The following is an 18,825-nucleotide window of genomic DNA, read 5'->3' on the forward strand; positions in this document are numbered from 1 at the left end:
GCTTCATGCCATGAGACTTTGAGGACTCCCAGGTATGATGATGCCAGTGTCCGAGACACAGTGGCACGGTGGTTAGCACTGCTGCCTCACAGCGCCAGGGACCCAGGTTCAATTCCCGGCTTGGGTCACCGACTGTGTGGAGTTTGTAAAACCTCCCCATGTCTGTGGGGTTTCCTCCGGTGCTCTGGTTTCCTCCCACAGACCAAAGATGTGCGGGTTAGGTGGATTGGCCATGCTCAGTTGCCCCTTAGTGTCAGGGGGACTAACTAGGGTAATTGTATGGGGTTATGGGGATAGGGACTGGGTGGGATTGTGGATGGTGCAGACTTGATGGGTCGAATGGCCTCCTTCAGTACTGTAGGATTCTATGTTTGTCTGTAAGGTATGATTCCGTGAGTGTGACTGTGTCAGGCTGTTGCTTGACTAGTCTATGGGACATCTCTCCCAGTTTTGGCACAAGCCCCCAGATGTTAGTAAGGCAGGGTCTAGGTTTGCTGGTGTCATTTCCGATGCCCAGGTTGAGGCCGGGTGGTTCATCCAGTTTAATCCCTTTAAGGCTACATAGCAGTTTGATACATCTGAGTGGCTTGCTAAGCCATTCCAGAGGGCAGTCAGGAGTCAACCACTGAAGGATATTAGTGAACCAGATGGTTTTTTTGGTGATATTACACTATTGGTTTCAAGGTCACCATCACTGAGACTAGCTTTATATTTCAGATTTACGAATTGAATTTAAAATCCAGCTACCATTGTGGGATTTGAAACCATGTCCCCAAAATGTTAGTCTGAGCCTCTAGATTGCTAGTTCAGTGACATTAGCATACACCACTACCTCCCTGTAAGGAAAGCTTTCCTGGTTTGGCCTACATGTGACTCTAGACCCACAGCAATGTGGTTGCCCTCTTGAAGAGCAATTAGGGATGGGCATAGAATGCTGGCCTTGCCAGCGACGCCCATATCCTATGAAAGGAATGATAAAAGAATTGGAGGGTACACCAGGCCAGGGAACGTATCTGAGGATTACAGCACTCAATTACTGATGGAAGTAGATGAGATCTGGGAGTAATTTGTCTCCAAAACTCTAACTGAAGGGAGAAAGAGATGGTGAGTGATACACTGCGTTTAGGGAGAAAAATACTGAAATTGAAAGTTTTTATAGAATCCCTACAGTGCAGGAGGAGGCCATTCAGCCTGCACTGACAACAATCCCACTCAGGCCCTATCCCAGTAACCCCATGTATTTAGCCTGCTAATTGCCCTGACACTAAGGGGCAATTTAGCATGGCCAATCAACCTAACCTGCACACCTTTGGGCTGTGGAAGGAAACCAGAGCACCCAGAGGAAACCCACACAGACACGGAGAGAATACGCAAACGCCACATGGACAGTTTCCCAAGGCCGGAATTGAACTCGTTTCTCTGGTGTTGTGAGGCAGCAGCGCTAACCACTGTGCCACCGTACCGCCCCAATGTAGATTGAAGTAACAAATTGCCCAAACTCCAGAGCTAAATCTTAAAATCAAGTTTACAAGGGAATATTATACTGGCTTCATGTATTTTTTTTTTTAGAGAAACCATTAGTCTAAATTGGCTCAGGTTTGTCAGCTTTTGACTCTTAACCTGTATGTGACATGTATGGGTCTTGCATGACAAGTTGTTGGGTGAAGGCCTCAGTCAGGGTTACAGTTGCTCATACATGTGCTGTGTGAGATGTTACTCATGTACTTTACATCTCCACTTTGCCTTTTAACATTTGCTTCCTAAACGAACTGAAAAACTTTATTAAATCGCCTGTTTTATGTAGGCGTTTATCTCGGTGTTATAAAGCTGGTATTTAGAGTTTGACTCAATTCCCCTCTTTTTAAAAAAAGGTTTAACAAATAAACACATCTCCAAACTGACTGTTCATACAGTGGCTTCCTTGTGGTTTAATGGAGAGAATATGATTTGGAATTGCAGCGCTGACCACAGTGGGTGGGTGTTGAAGATTTGTGGGTGAACTTGGCCTGTCTCCTCATTGGTTATTTATACCGTTGATAATAATAAATGGTTTGTTTAGTCTGATTAGTTGAGGAAGTTTGCAGAAGTGTGGTAATGGAAATGTAGCAAGTTTGGGTTGCACACAGCTTTGCTTCAATGTGAAAGTGAAAAAAACAGCCCTAGAGTTGGAGCTGGGCACTAAACCGGACTGAAAGCTAACTGGATTGCAGCTTGACAGTTTCATTTTGTGGCTTTGAACTGGAACTGCTTATAAGCTCTCACAGAGGTTTACACAAAAGGAGACCACTGGCCCATTTTGTTTGCACTGCCTCTTTGCTGAAGAAATCCAAAACTAATTCCAACTCGCTTTCTATCGTTCTTACATTCTCCTTTTCTTGAACTATTGATTCTCTTCAAGATGCACTGGTCTCTGCTTCAGCTATTCCCTGTAACATGGGCAGCATGGTAGCACAGTGGCACAGTGGTTAGCATTGCTGCTTTACAGCGCCAGGGACCCAGGTTTGGGTCACTGTCTGTGTGGAGTTTGCACATTCTCCCTGTGTCTGCGTAGGTTTCCTCTGGGTGCTCCGGTTTCCTCCCACATTCTGAAAGATGTGCTGGTTAGGTCCATTGAACCGAACAGGCGCCTAGGGGAATTTCACAGTAACTTCATTGCAGTGTTAATGTAAACCTTACTTGTGACTAATAAATAAACTTTTAACATGATGCAAGAATTCAGTTAAGGAAATTCCTCTATAAGCTTTCCCTTAGTGATTAATTTTAATTGATGACCCCACAAGTGGATTTATTCATTCGTTATATCATAATTTTACTTCTACTCTTGGCGTTCTCATTGTATTGCAAATCATAGAATCCCTACAGTGCAGAAGAAGGCCATTCGGCCCATCAAGTCTATACCGACCTCAATCCCACCCAGGCCCTATCCCCATAACCCAATGTATTTACCCTACTGGTCCGCCTGATACTAAGTGCCAATTTAGCATGGCCAATCAACTTAACCTGCACGTCTTTAGACTGTGGGAGGAATCCAGAGCACTTGGAGGAAACCCACGCAAACACGGGGAGAAGGTGCAAACTCCACACAGATGGTGACCCAAGCCGGGAATTGAACCCAGGTTCCTGGTGCTGTGAGGCAGTAGTGCTAACCACTGTGCCACCGTGCCGCCCAAAACAATATTTTTGTCACTCGAATTTCACATCTCTGGTACCCTCCTGCAATCCATGCTGTACTCTCTGTGGTTTCAGTGTATTTTCTTGGAGTGGGGAATCCCCAAACCATCTCACAGTATCCTGTGGCCTCGCCATTGTCTCGTGTCATCCTACTTTTTAACCTCTTTGCTTTTGTTTTGTGTGCCCCTGATTCCAAAACCCCCGAATGCTATTTTCACTGCTTTATCTACCTAACTCGCTGTTCCAGGAAATGATGGCCGGAATTTTCCAGCCGTTCGCGTCCCGCTGCCGCTGCCAGCGAGGACAGAGAATTTGGCGCTCAGCCAAATCTCCATTCACTGCAGCGGGACTGGAAAATCCCGCTGTTGTGAACAGCTGGAGAATTCTGGCCCATGTATTTGAACACTCGGACCTTTCTTTTTCAAAAAAGCCAATTCAAATTAAGTCCAATCGTGGTCCCCACAGGAGGGACAAACCAGATCCAAGCTGACAAGGCAAGACTTTGCATCCTACCTTGGGCTCGATCCAGCAAGATCCAAGCTGACAAGGCAAGACTTTGCATCCTACCTTGGGCTCGATCAAACAAGATCCAAGCTGACAGGATGAGGCATTGCACCCCCTTCAGGGCTTGATCTGAGCTTCATATTAGCGAAAAGGCCAAGATGGCTTTGAAAAATTGCATCTGGTAATGCCTCAGTTTAACCTCCTTGGCTACCTTAATCTTTTACTCGACCCAGTTTAGGCAAATCACAGACCTTGTTAGGCCAAACTCTTTGGCATTTTTCAATGAAATGTATACTTCTATTTCTTGTTTTCTTGCCTCACATGTCCGCAGAGTATTCCACTAACCTGATTATTCTGTACAATGTAGGAGAAATATAGCACAGGCAGATATCAAAGCAGAGTGTATTTTCTTCCTCATTTTACTGCTAAACTCTCTGCTGTCATTCATAAATGTTGCTATTATGCTCCTGATGCTTACTGTTTCTTCAACGTTGCAGTAGTTTATGGGTTATTTATCCTTACAAGCTGCATCTGAGGAAAATTTGGTTCCTGCCAAGCCCTTCTCTTGTAAGTGAGAACAAAGCTGAGTAGCCGAGACATGTTCATAGCACATTCGATAGAAGGTGAGCAGTCCTACTGTAGAAAATTTTTACTGGCACAGAATGTATTGCTGTGGTCCAAAGTTTTAAAAGGCCTGAGGGTGAGTCTCACTTTGATGATTTGCTCACATCTCTGGGAGAGCCAAAGTATAGCACAGCATCTAGAAGACAGAAAAATAAGAGAGAGATTCCATTTTTCAAACTCCTAGTTGAAATAAAATAGTTACAGATTTTATATCTTGTTCTGTCTTTATTTTACATCATGCGTAGCACACCCTTGGATAACTGAATTCACCCATATCTCTACGCAGGAATATTTTTTGCTGGCCTTACTTTGGGTGTGGGGAATAAATATCGAGTCTTAATTAAATGTCATCAGTCATTTCTCCAACACCATCCAGGCCTTTTAATTGCTACCCCTCCCACAAACATTCACTCCCTCCAGCAAGCGATGCACAGTAGCAGCAGTGTGTACAATTGACAAGATGCACAGCAGGAACTCGCCAAGGTTCCTTAGGCAGCATCTTCCAAACCCATGGCTGGCACCATCTAGAAGGACAAGGTCATTAGATGCATGGGAACACCTGGAAGTTCCCCTCCAAGCCACTCACCATTCTGACTTGGAAATATATCACCGTTCCTTCACTGTTACAGGGTCAAAATCCTGAAACCTCCTCCTTCCACCCACACTATGGGTGTACCTACACCACAGGGGCAGCAGCGGTTCAAGATGGCAGCTCACCACCACCTTCTCAAGGGCAATTAAGGATGGGCGATAAATGCTGGACTAGCCAATGGCACCTAAATCCCATAAAAATGAATTTTCAAATATTGTTACTTATTAATCCAATTTATTTTTTATCAAGAAAATTACAGAAACTAAAAGATTTTATGAACAAAATATTAATGGGTTGAAGTGCTATGAGGTGAGGTTGTCATAGACTGTCTTATATTGGTTTTGCAATGATAACTTTCATCTGTATGATCAGTTTTTAAAAGTATTTATTATATACTTGTGGCATTACGACAGTTTGGCTGAAACATCATCTGTTTCAGCATCGTAATCTGAGATAAATAATTTGTTTGTTTAAAATGCATATTGTTTGGTCACAAAGTAATTACTTAATATCAGCAGTCAAACCTTATTTGAATCTTGGATTCATAGAACTCCTATTGTGCAGAAGGAGGCCATTCAGTCCATCAAGCCTGCACCAACAACAATCCCATCCAGGCCCTATCCCCGTAATCCTGTGTGTTTACACAGCTAATCCCCCCACACTGAGGGGCAATGACCAATCAACCTAACCTGCACATCTTTGTGGGGGTTTTCATGATGGCTCTGCCAGTGTATGTGAGGCAGCACGGTGGCACAGTGGTTAGTACTGCTGCCTCACAGCACCAGGGATCTGGATTCGATTCCCGGTTTGGGTCATTGTCTGTGTGGAGTCTGCCCATTCCACCCGTGTCTGCGTGGGTTTCCTCTGGGTCTCCTCCCACAGTCTGAAAGATGCACTGGTTAGGTGCATTGGCCGTGGTAAATTCTCCCTCAGTGTACCCGAACAAGCGGCGGAGTGTGGCGACCAGGGGGTTTTCGCAGTAACATCATGGCAGTGTTAATGTAAGCCTATTTATGATACTAATAAATAAATTTTAAAATTTAGAGTTGAAGCATTTGGAGAAAGTGTGAAGCTGGGGTATCAATGAAGAAGTGAGATTTCTTATGGTATGATACAGATTGCAGCTCTGGTATCACAATGATACATAACGAAAGTCTCAAGTCACACATCAAGACGACCTGACAGGACTGCTGTGTTGTGTTACTGGTGGACAATGTTGTGAACTTGGTATTTCAGGTGATGTAGCTGTAAAGATCCTAAAGGTGACAGATCCAACACCAGAACAACTGCTGGCTTTTCGGAATGAGGTTCAGGTACTAAGGTAAGAAGGGTAAAGCATTTCTCCCAGTATCTTGTCCAGTACTCTTTCCTTGACTACTAGTACCAAAAATGAAGATTTAATGGTCATTTCTATCAATATTGATTATGGAATGTTGCCAGCACAGAAAGTGTCTGTTTTGCTTACATAAAAAATTCACTGAGCTCCACAATTAGTTCATTGTGCAAAGCATTAATGATATTATAAGTCACAATGTAAATGCAAATATTTATTTTTTATCAAGATTACAACAGTCACAGCTTTTGGTAGGATATCCAGGGAGGAGTTTAGAGCTTTGCCAATGGGCAATGAAAAAGCAGAAGGCAGGGGGAGCTAACCTTGTTACCATGTTCCACGTTGTACATTTATGTAGCCTCTTTAAAATAGTAATAATCTTTCACAGGAAAGATTAAGGGGACGATCTTGAGCCCACGTTGCGACCTCGGATCTTCCCCACCCCTTACCGGTGACATCATCAGGTTCAGGCCCACAGCGGGCGTGAGCCTGATGTACATGCATTTTAATATAATTAATCACCACTCGCCCCCACCGTATCTTGATTCCTCGCCATATCTTCAAACCACACCCACGTCACGTCTGCATGGTCTACAGCAGGTTCACACAGATGTAAACCTGTCAATGTGGTCTCCCCGGGACCTTAAAGATAAGTATAGCCCCAAGGGGGGGGAATGAGTGACATGGCCAGGCAGTGCCCTGGCCATGCCCCCTGGCAGTGCCCCCTTGACATCATGCCAGTGCCACCCTGGCACTGTCACCCTGTGGCAAGGGGGCGAGCCCCAATGGGAGCCTCATGAGTTTTTGCGGGGTGCGGGTAGGGTATGCAGGATTGATGCAGATGTGGTTGTGGGCTGGGAACGGCCAGACAAGCAGGGGATGCCGGTGACGGTAGTTTGGTGGAGGAGGTTGGGGACAAGTGGCCGATGATCGTGCCGGGGGAGGGGAGGGGGGTGCTGATGATCATAGGGATCGAAGTGAATCGTGGTTCCGAATGGGGGTGGGATGGGACTCCTGAGGCCCCCTTGGCGGGGGGAGGTTTCTTGCTTCTCTGATCGGGGCGTCCTTTACAGATAGCGCCCCAATCTCTGTGCAGCCGGGTTTTACTGGCGTGTTTAGGCCCCACCCACCTATATGATGGCCTGAAAACATTTAGCCCTAAATTTAAGACCAAGTCACATAAGGAGACATTGGGACAGGTAACCAAAAGCTTGGTCAAAGAGATTAGATTTTAAGGTGTATCTTAAAGTAGGAGAAAATGGAAGAGATATTTATGGGGGGGTGGGGGGGAAATTAATGCATAGACAGCTGAAGGTACAGCTGCCGGTAGTGGAGTGAAAAAGAATGGTGATTCACGAGTAGTTGGGATTGGAGGAGCATTGAAGGGGTAGAGGAGGTTACAGAGTTAAAGGAACAAACAAGCCTCCCATTTTACATACTTTGCAAGCTTCAGCTCATTTGCAATGCTGAGTGTTGTCCTTGCAGGTCTACATTAATTCCCAGGCTCCCAAAACCTCCAATTCAAAATTCTCATTCTTGTGGCACAGCTCTTCCCTATCACCCCTATGCACCTTGTTTCCCAATTCTCCATTCTGCTTATTTTGCCCCCTTGTCCCCACATGGCTCCCCTTCCCTTGCTTCACTGTTGACGTCCATTCCCTCCGCTGTCCAGGCCCCAGGTTGAACAATTCCCTCCGCAAACCTTCTGTTTATCCTTCTCCCTTCCTTCTTTAAGGGCCTCCTTAAAACTCCCCACTTTGATTAAGCTGTCCAGTTGTCTGCTTCCGCCTCTGGAACACCCTGTGATGCTTTTCCATGCGAACCGGCACTATATAAATTCATGCTGTTGACACTGGGAAGTCATAAAATCATTGAATCCCTATAGTGCAGAAGGAGACCATTTGGCCCATCAAGACTGAACCGACCACAATCTCACCCAGGCCCTATCCCCATAACCCCATATATCTACCCTGGGTCGTCCCCCTGGCACCAAGGGGCAATTTAGCATGGCCAATCCTCCTAACCCGCACATCTTTGGACTGTGGGAGGAAACCGGAGTACCCGGCGGAAACCCATGCAAATACGGGGAGAAAGTGCAAACTCCACACAGACAGTGACTCAATCTGGGAATCGAACCCAGGTCCCTGGCACTGTGAGGCAGCAGTGCTAAACACTGTGCCACTGTCTCTGATGCCTTGGTGAGTTTGTCCAAGTCAGTCAATGAACCATTATTACCTAGAGGCCTTCGAGCTATATAGATTAATTTAGTTCATCTTGCTTACAGCAAGAGAATGGATACAATGGCTGACCTCAGCACCACTGGCTAGGGAGGAGAAAAACTGACCACAGTTTGCAGTGCTAATGGTCCATTCAGTCTGTCCCACATTTGTGTATCACACCATATATCCTTCACGCCCCACCCGAAACCACATGATAAGACTATTGACGTAGGAGTAGAAGTAGGCCATTGGCCCATTGAAAGTCTGCTTCACCATTCAATGAGATCATGACTGATCTGATATGATGATCCTCAACTTTACTTTCCTGCCGTATCTTTGATTCCCTTACTGATTAAAAATCTGTCTATCTCAGCCTTGAACACACTTAACGATCCAACCCTTACAACCCTCTGCGGTAAAGAATTCCACATATTCATTACCTTCTAATCTCCTGGAAAAAGTGAATAATTTGATACGCAACCCAGCCAATTTGGGGAACGGTATCTGGGGGAGATCCTTCTGACCCAACTAGACGATCAAGACTAGTCCAGAAGATCACTGGCCCTGAATTCTTTGTGTAAGAGGCTACATACATCCCAACCAGAAACAGGTTCTGCTTTAGGGAATTCAGCAAGTTAACGTACACCACATGAGATGGCAGCCTGTTCTAGACATCCACTGTTATCTGGGAAGAGAAACATTGCTCTATGTCTAACCTAGAATAGACCTTGCACAACATTAAAATTGTGCCCCCCCCCCACCCCCCCCTCCCCCACCCCAGTCCTTCCGACTATTTATTTGGAAGAAAAACATCATCTGGAACACAATCTAATCCCTTCATCATCTTAAGAGCCTCCATCCGATTCACTTCATCTATAGAGTTCTACCATTTAGTCCATCTTGATAAATAAGATGCTATACACTGGGAATTAGTTCAGCGACCCTCATCTACAACCTTTCCAAATATTCAGTACCATCATTCACTGGAGGAGACTAAAATTGGACACAGTATTCCAAGTCAGGACCAAGTGAAGCCTTCTACAAAGACAAAATACTATAAGAACGTAAAAACTAAGAGCAGGAATAGGCCATCTGGTCCCTCGAGCCTGCTCTGTCATTCAATAAGATCATGGCTGATCTTTTCGTGGACTCAGCTCCAATTACCCACCCCCCCTCACCATAACCCTTAATTCCTTTACTGTTCAAAAATGTATCTATCCTTGCCTTAAAAACATTCAACGAGGTAGCCTCAACTGCTTCACTGGGCTGGGAATGCCACAGATTCACAACCCTTTGTGTGAAAAAGTTCCTCCTCAACTCAGTCCTAAATCTGCTCCCCCTTACTTTGAGACCATGCCCCCTAGTTTTAGTTTCACCTGCCAGTGGAAACAACCTCCCTGCTTCTATCTTATCTATTCCCTGCATAATCTTATATGTTTCTATAAGATCTCCCCTCATTCATCTTTTATGCCTTGTGTTACACTCAATTTTACTATGAATACTTCCCAGCCATCCTGTTTATTCAACTGTTCCTTCACTGCTTTACTCATGTACCTTTAGGATTGCTATCCAGAATCACAAGTAGATGTATGAATGTGTAGAGCTTTGAACCAAAATTTAATCAATTGGCCTTCAGGTACTATCGTGGTTCACACGCCAAATTTGTGGATGTCTATCACTGATTCAACTTGGCAAGTAGTCAATACCTTTAGGATTTGAGAGAGGGAAGGAAATTGGCAAAGAAAAACTATAAACTGTTTGAAGTTCTCTTTCTTGTCATCAATTTCTTTTGCAGCTTCTGATTGTAACCTTTTTTCTTGTCACAGAAAGACACGGCACGTAAACATCTTATTATTTATGGGCTACATGACTAAGTTTAACCTGGCTATTGTCACTCAGTGGTGTGAAGGGAACAGCCTGTACCAGCACTTGCATGTGCAAGAAATAAAGCTGGAGATGTTTCAGCTAATTGACATTGCTCGTCAGACGGCCCAAGGAATGGAGTGAGTACAGCTGCATAAAACCAGCATTGTGGTGCAGTGACTTCTGAACCTGGTGTATACATTCAAGTAAAACATTTGCTGTGGTGTAGTTTAGTTTCACATTTAACTCCTTTTGAGTATTCTATTCTGATAACTATATTTTCTTTTTGACATTCTGGTATTCTCAGCCTTTAATGTAGACATTGGGGGGAATTGTCCCGTCCCGCCCACCATGGGAATTGTAGCGGACGGGGGGGTGGACCATGCAAAGGTCCCTTGGCCTTGGGTGGGATTTTCCGGTTTTGTGTGAGTGTGGCTGGAAAATCCCGCCCATTGTATTAAGCCATAATAAATAGACGTCAAGCAGTAAAGGAGTCCCAGGTAACAGATCTGCTTCAGGCTGTGACCGAGGGTTTGAATCGCTACGTGATTTATACATCAGCCAGGCTAGAGTTGAATCAAAATTATTGGAAGCTTTGCTGCCACATAGTGCCAGTCATGGCTCAAATGGTAGCGCTCTCGCCTACGAATCAGAAAGTTGTGGGGTCCAAGTCCCACTCTAGACACTTGAAGAAAAACACCCCAGCTGACATTCCAGTGCAGTAGTGAGGAAGTGCTGCAGTATTGCTGAATCCGAGGCTCTGTTCTCTCTCAGGTGGATGGTAAAGATCCTATAGAGCAAGGGAGTCCTTTCTGCTGTTCTGGCCAATGTTTAATCCCCTTTTACCATCAGTAAAACACATTTTCTAACCATTATTCCATTGTTGCTTGTGAGAGCTTGCTGTGTGCATATTGGTTCCCACATTTCCTACATCATGACACTTCGATAAACATTCCATTGGCTATAAAGCACTTTGGAATGTCCTGAGGTTGTAAAAACCACTGTATAAATGAAATCACAGCATCTGAAATATAAGTTTCACAAAAACCCACATCACTGATTTATATCAGTTATAGTGGGTAAACTAGTATTGGAAGATTGAAGGTACCACCAGCAGGGAAGACCCATCAGAGGTGGCAGCACATTGTTATACGGCCAGGAGTGCTCTGGGGAGTTCCCACCACTGGCTCTGGATCCCATGAAGGCTGATAGCACCAGTCAAACATGGACAATGAAACCTGCTGATTACCACCTTTGACCCCACTCTCCCCAACAGCTGACCAGTCAGTACTCCTCCATTTTGAACACAACTTGGTGAAAACACTGAGAGCAACAAGGGCTCAGGACATAATTTGGGTGGTGTTCTTATATATGTCACCCCAAGAATGAGTCGGTGGCACCCATTATTGACCAAGATCACTGAGTTCTAAGAGACATATTTGACCTTGCAGATGATGATGTCAGTGATGGTAACGATAGCAATGATCATAGTAGGTCTTTGTGAAGACGGAGTCCCATCTTGACACTGAGGACATGGTCTACCATGGTGCGCAAGCACTATCACCATGCTAAATGGCATAAGTTCAGAGCAGATCAAGCAATTTAACACTGGGCATCCATGAGACACTTTGGGCCATCAACAGGAGAAGAGTTAAATTCCACCACAATCTGCATGACCTGACATGTCCATTACTCTACCATTATCATCAAGCCAGGAGATCAACTCTGCTTCTATGAAAAGTGCAGAAGCACGTGCCAAGAACAACACCTGCTCTACTGGAAAATGAGGTGTCAGCTGTTGTAGCTGTAACACTGGACCACATGCATGCTCTAGACAACTAAAAGTACCCGTGGCCAAGAGATCGTCAGATCAAAGCTCTATAGTGCAGTCATGAATGGTGGTAAACAACTAAATTACTACACAAGGAAGAGGTTCCATAAGTGCCCCCATCATCAATGAAGGCAGAGCCCAGCAGATGAGAGCAGAAGATGAGGTTGAAGCGTTCATAACCACTTTCAATCAGACGTAGATAATCTATCCAAAGATGTGCTGATTAGGTGGATTGGCCCTGCTAAATTACCCCTTAATGTCCCTAGGTTAGGTGGATTAGCCATGTGTGGGGTTACGGGGATAGGGTGGGGATTAGGGCCTGGCTAAGATGCTGTATTGGAGAGTCAGTGCAGACCTGATGGGTCGAATGGCCTCTTCTGTACTGTAGGGATTCTATTCTATGATTCCAGCCCCTTCCATTACAGATGCCAGTCCTCAGTCAATTTGATTCACTCTGTGTAATTTCAAGAAAAGACTGTATGCAAATGATTTGGGCTTTGACAAAATACTGGCAATAGTATTGAAGATTTATGCTCAATAATTGCCACGGCTCAAAGCAGGACACATCTAATCTGTTCAGTTACTGCTCAATCAGGCTCAATCATCAGTAAAGTAATGTAAAGTGCCAAAGACACTGCCATCAATCATTACTTCATAGAATCCCTACAGTGCAGAAGGTGGCCATTCAGCCCAAGGAGTACAATCCCACCCAGGCCCTACCCCCGTAACCCCGTGTATTTATTCTGCTAGTCCCCCTGACACATTAAGGGGCAATTTGACAAGGCCAATCAACCTAACCTGCACATCTTTGGAGTGTGGGAAGAAACCAGAGCACCCGGAGGAAACCCACGCAGACACGGGGAGAATGTGCAAACACCATACAGACAGTGACCCGAGGCCGGAATTGAACCCGGGTCCCTGGTGCTGTGAGGCAGCAGGGCTAACCATTGTGCCACCGTGCCACGCACTCAGCAGCAACCTGTTTTCCAGTGCTCAATTTGGGTTCCACCAGAATCACTTGGCTCCAGGTCTCATTACAGCTTAGAGCCAGTCATGGTCCAGTATTCCAGAAGTGAAGTGAGATACTGCCCTTGGTGTCAAGACAGCATTTGATCGAGTGAGGCAACAAGGAGCCCCAGTAAAATTGAAGCCAGTGGTAATTGGAAGAAAGCTCTCCATTGGCTGGAGTCACATCTACTACAAGGAAAAATGGTTGTAGTTGCAGGACAATGATTTGGGTTCCAGGACATCACAGCAAGAGATCATCAGTGCAATTGTGGCCCAGCTATCTTCATCTGCTTTAACAAGTCAATGTCAAAAATGGTGACCATGAAGCTATCATCAATTGTTATAAAAACCCATCTAATTCACTAATGTCCTTTTAGGGAAGGAAACCTGATGTCCTCACCTGGTCTGGCCTACATGTGACTCCAGAGTAACCATCATTGAATCCCCCATTGTCAACATCCTTGGGTTTACCATTGACTAGACTCACCACATAAACACAGTGGCTACAAGAGCAGGTCAGAGGCTAGGAATACTGCAGCGAGTAACTCACCTCCTGACTCCCTAAAGCCTATCCACCATCTACAAGGCACAAGTCAGGAGTATGATGGAATACTCCCCACTTGCCTGGATGGGTGCAGCTCCAACGACACTCGAAGTTTGACACCATCCAGGACAAAGCAGCCTGCTTGATTGGCACCACATCTACAAACATTTAATCCCTCCACCACCGACGCTCAGTAGCAGCAGTGTGTACAATCTACAAGATGCACTGCAGCAATTCACCAAAGATCCTTAGACAGCACCTTCCAAACCGAAGACCACTTCCATCTAGAAGGACAAGGGCAGCAGATAAATGGGAACACCACCACCTGCAAGTTCTGCTCCAAGCCACTCACCATCCTGACTTGGAAATATATCGCCGTTCCTTCGCAATTGCTGGGTCAAAATCTTAGAATTCCCTCCCTAACGGCATTGTGGGTCAACCCACAGAACATGGATTGCAGCGATTCAAGAAGGCAGCTCACCATCACCTTCTCAAGGACAACTAAGGATGGGCAATAAATGCTGGCCAGCCAGCGACGCCCATAGCCCCCAAATGAATTTTTAAAAAATTAAGAGCTACGGCAATGTGGTTGACTATTAACTGTCTTCTGAAATGGCCTAGCCAGCCACTCACTTCAAGGGCAATTAGGGATAGGCAACAAATGCGGGGCTAGCCATCGACACCATAATCCCATGGCAGAAAAACAAAATAACCTTCACTCCATCATAAGTTCAGAAGTAGGGATTTTGCCAATAATTGTCCAGTGTTCAGTTCCAGTTGCAATTGCTCAAATAATGAGGGCAGTCTGTTCCTGCATTCAGCAAGACCTAGGTAACATCCAGACTTGGGCTGCCAAATGGCAAATAACATTCACACCACACAAGTGTCAGAAAATGACTATTTCTTACATGAGAGCATCCAAGTGCCTTCCCTAGGCATTCAGTAGTGTAACAGTCATTGAATCCCACACCATCTACATCCAGGGGGTCACCATTGACCAGAAATGTGATTGGACCAGCCATATAAATGTGGCTCCACGAGCAGGCAAGAGGCTGGATATCTTCGAGCGAGAGTCTCACTTCTTGACTTCCCAATGCTTTTCATCACCTACAAGGCAGAAGCCAAAAGTGTGATGGAATACTACCCACTTACTGGGAAGAGTGCAGCTCCAACAACACTTAAGAAACTCAACACCATCCAAGACTAAGCAGCCTGCTTGTTTGGCATCCTGCACCACCTTAACATTCACTCTCTCCACCACAGTTGCACTGCAGGAACTGCCCATAGCTGATTCGCTCGCATCTTCCAGACCTGTGACCTGCACTACTTGGAAGACACAGTAAGAAGTCTAACAACACCAGGTTAAGTCCAACGCTGGCATCTCCACGTCATGACTACTTGGAAGAACCAGGGGAGCAAGCACATGGAAACACCTCCCCTCTCTAATGCCTCTCTAATTCACACACTATCCCAACTTAGAAATATCTCATCTCTCCTTCATCAATAGTGGGTCAAAATCTTGCAACATCCTCCTGGCAGAACCGTGGGAATACCACCAACTCACAGACAACAGCGGTTGAAGAAGGCGGCCCATCACCGCTTTCTTAGGACAATTCGGGATGGAAAATAAATGCGGCCTTATTAGCGACACCCACATCCTGTGAATAAATAAATGTTAAAACTAGGAAACAACAGAACCAATATGTTGGATGTAAAGGATTTTGTCAGCAACTAGTTGACTAATATTTTATGATAGAATTCAGGGCCTTTTCTGTATGACTGATTAGATAAACTTGCTGAGCCTTCAGGAATGCTCATGTGAGGTTTTTATTGAAGAGTGGGGATTCGTGGAGTTAACTGCAAATTAGTTCCCTCATTGAAAAACGGTGTAACAACAGACAGTTTTAAAAAAAACTATGCCCTTTCTGATAGTGTAGGTCAAGTAAGAATCACAATGGTTTAATAAAACAGAACTCTAGAGTCCGAAGCAGATTAATACTGGTAGAGCACAATTTGTGTGAACATTAATCTGCATTCCATTGTTGCTATAAGTTGCTTACTCTTTTTATAACCTCACTGTACATCCCATGGGCTGCACGGTGGCACAGTGGTTAGCACTGCTGCCTCACAGCACCAGGGACCCAGGTTCGATTCCCAGCTTGAGTCACTGTCTGTGCAAAGTCTACGCATTCTCCCTGTGCCTTGCACGGGTTTCCTCCGGGTGCTCCGGTTTCCTTCCACAGTCCAAAAGACATGCTGGTTGGGTGCTAAATTCTCTCTCAGTGTACCCGAACAGGCGCCGGAGTGTGGCGACTAGGGGGTTTTCACAGTAACTTCATTGCAGTGTTAATGTAAGCCTACTTGTGACACTAATAAATAAACTTTAAACTTAAACCTGGAAAAGGGTTGTGCCCCACAGTTTGTGAACCATAGGTCTAAAATGTTAGTTTCTGATGCTGAAGGTTTAATCCCCACAGATAAATTAGCTACTTTGCACATCATTTATAGCAATCTCTGTCACTGTTAGAGAAACAGAACAGGGTACACAAGCCCTGTTGTTCAATTTTATTTGAATTGAATAAATAAACAAATGAATAAACGAGCTAGTACAATGGTTAATTGTTATTGCAACAAGGAAATTGTGACTCTGATAAAAATCCGACCGTGACTTTTAAGGCAATTGTAAATTGGATGAGTTCTGTCAATGGTACTCTTCCCCCTGATGGCTGCTCTCTAATATAAGGCAGGCACCTCTAGAGAGCTGACTGTGTTGGAGACCCACACTCTCATGTGCTGCTGTTACATTTCAAATTTGATCTGATTCCTTTTATTTTCTGCTCGTTAACTCAGTTGCAAAAGAGAGGTTAGAATAGGAGAGCAGTGCACAAAGTTGTGGCTCACTCTCCTGGGATAAGAACATAAGAACATAAGAAATAGGAGCAGGAGTAGGCCATCTAGCCCCTCGAGCCTGCCCCGCCATTCAATAAGATCATGGCCGATCTGATAGTGGTTTAGTTCCACTTACCCGCCTGATCCCTATAACCCTAATTCCCTTATTGATCAGGAATCTGTCTACCTGTGACTTAAACGTATTTAACGAGGTAGCCTCCACTTCTTCAATGGGCAGAGAATTCCAGAGATTCACGACCCTCTGAGAGAAGTTCCTCCTCAACTCTGTTCTAAACTGACTCCCCCTTATTTTGAGGCTGTGTCCTCTAGTTCTTGTTTCCTTTCTAAGTGGAAAGAATCTCTCTGCCTCTACCCTGTCTAGCCCCTTCATTATCTTATATGTCTCTATAAGATCTCCCCTCAGCCTTCTAAACTCCAACAAGTACAGGCCCAATCTACTCAATCTCTCCTCATAAGCTAACCCCCTCATCTCACATATCAACCTGGTGAACCTTCTCTGTACTCCCTCCAAGGTCAATATATCCTTTCGCAAATAAGGGGACCAATACTGCACACAGTACTCTAGTTGCGGCCTCACCAGTACCCTGTACAATTGCAGCAAGACCTCCCTGCTTTTATACTCCATCCCCTTCGCGATAAAGGCCAACATTCCATTTGCCTTCTTGATCACCTGCTGCACCTGCAAACTGAGTTTTTGCGATTCATGCACAAGGACCCCCAGGTCCCTCGGCACAGTAGCATGTTGTAATTTTTCACCATTTAAACAATAGTCCATTTTACTATTATTCCTTCCAAAGTGGATAACGTCACACTTGTCAACGTTATACTCCATCTGCCAGATCCTCGCCCACTCACTTAGCCTATCCAAATCTCTCTGCAGACTTTCCGCATCCTCCACGCAATTCGCTTTCCCACTCATCTCAAACTCGAGATCCCTAACTCGAATGTAAAAGTGCCATTAATAGACATGACCAGAAGTCCTCTGCCGTAATGGTGTAATTACTGATCTGTTCTCTGCAAATCCATGTTTAAATGAATGGTACTTAACAGTTTAGGAAAAAAGCCTAGGTCTAACAAATCCCTTGAGAATACCATGGTTTTTAACATTTTATCTGAAGTTGCTTGTGACAGTTTCAACAATACGACGCAAAGGTAGAAATCCAATGTAATGAATTGCACCACATTGATGCCAGTGGAAAGTGCAATGTGTCCAAAACAGGGTCAGTTTATTCTCATATCTATAGGAGTCAAACATGCGAAAAAATAGAAGCATTTTGGGGTACATGGAAATTACAGTGTAATTCTTTCACAGATTAAGAAATATATGATGTTTGCAGGCTGGGGGAGCAAAATCTAAGTAAGTAACAAAGCCTGTCTTAGTCAGTTGACTGTTGGCTAACTTGATTCTGTGGGCCCACGCGAGTGAATGGGTTTTGAGTGGGCTAAAATCTTGCCCTATGTCTCATGATTATTTATGTGACAAGTTACAAGGATTGTCTAACAGAGGAGAGGTTGTCGGAGACAGCCAAAGTAACGACAAAGGGCAGGTAAATGAAGAAGATGCCACATTTTCAGAGTCTGCCGTGCAAACCCCTCTCTGTGAAATAGAGCAAAGGGGAGACAGTAAACCTCTAAGGAAGGCAATTCGAGTCATGTAGAAGGAGGTGACCTCTGGACTACAGACCACTACCCCAAAAGGCTCAATGAGCTGACCAGGGCATACAAGGGATGAGAAAGACAAAAACAGCTTAGATTTTCAATTAAATATATTTACCTAGAAATAGAGAGAGAGATTGTATTAATGGCCAGAAACATCACTGAGCCGGAACATAATAGCCTGACTGTGATTTGCATTTTTTTAAATAGTTATTTACATGCAAAGAATATTATCCACAGAGACATGAAGTCAAACAGTATCCTTTTTTATTTGATCTTTGACCCTTGTTTATTCTTTAGAGTAATTCAGCAGGATGGTACTCAGCAGAAATAAATGCCAAATGTTGATTGAGTAATTGTGGAATGAGCTGCCAAAGGAAGTGGTTGAGGCAGGAATATTGACAACATTTAAAAGGCATTTGGACAGATACATGGATAGGAAAGGTTTAGAGGGATATGGGCCAAATGCAGGCAAATGGGGTTAGCTTAGATGGGCTTTTTGATTGCTATGGACCAGTTTGGGCTGAAGGGCCTTTCTCCGTGCCGTAGATTCTATGAGCACGATGATTA

The 18,825-nt window shown here is 44.7% G+C and overlaps 1 protein-coding gene across 4 annotated transcripts in view; it reads left to right on the forward strand.

The window, feature by feature from the left end:
* LOC144491617 (RAF proto-oncogene serine/threonine-protein kinase-like) overlaps positions 1–18,825 on the forward strand; it is a 118,247-nt gene that overhangs the window by 82,818 nt on the left and 16,604 nt on the right. For all 4 annotated transcript variants that reach the window (XM_078209701.1, XM_078209699.1, XM_078209700.1 and 1 more), the window contains 3 exons: positions 6,128–6,212; positions 10,270–10,446; positions 18,466–18,512. In XM_078209701.1, the coding sequence (XP_078065827.1) occupies positions 6,128–6,212; positions 10,270–10,446; positions 18,466–18,512 (309 nt within the window). The remainder of the gene's footprint in view (positions 1–6,127; positions 6,213–10,269; positions 10,447–18,465; positions 18,513–18,825) is intronic.

Source organism: Mustelus asterias, chromosome 3 (assembly GCF_964213995.1).
Source record: "Mustelus asterias chromosome 3, sMusAst1.hap1.1, whole genome shotgun sequence".
Taxonomy (NCBI): Eukaryota; Metazoa; Chordata; class Chondrichthyes; order Carcharhiniformes; family Triakidae; genus Mustelus; species Mustelus asterias.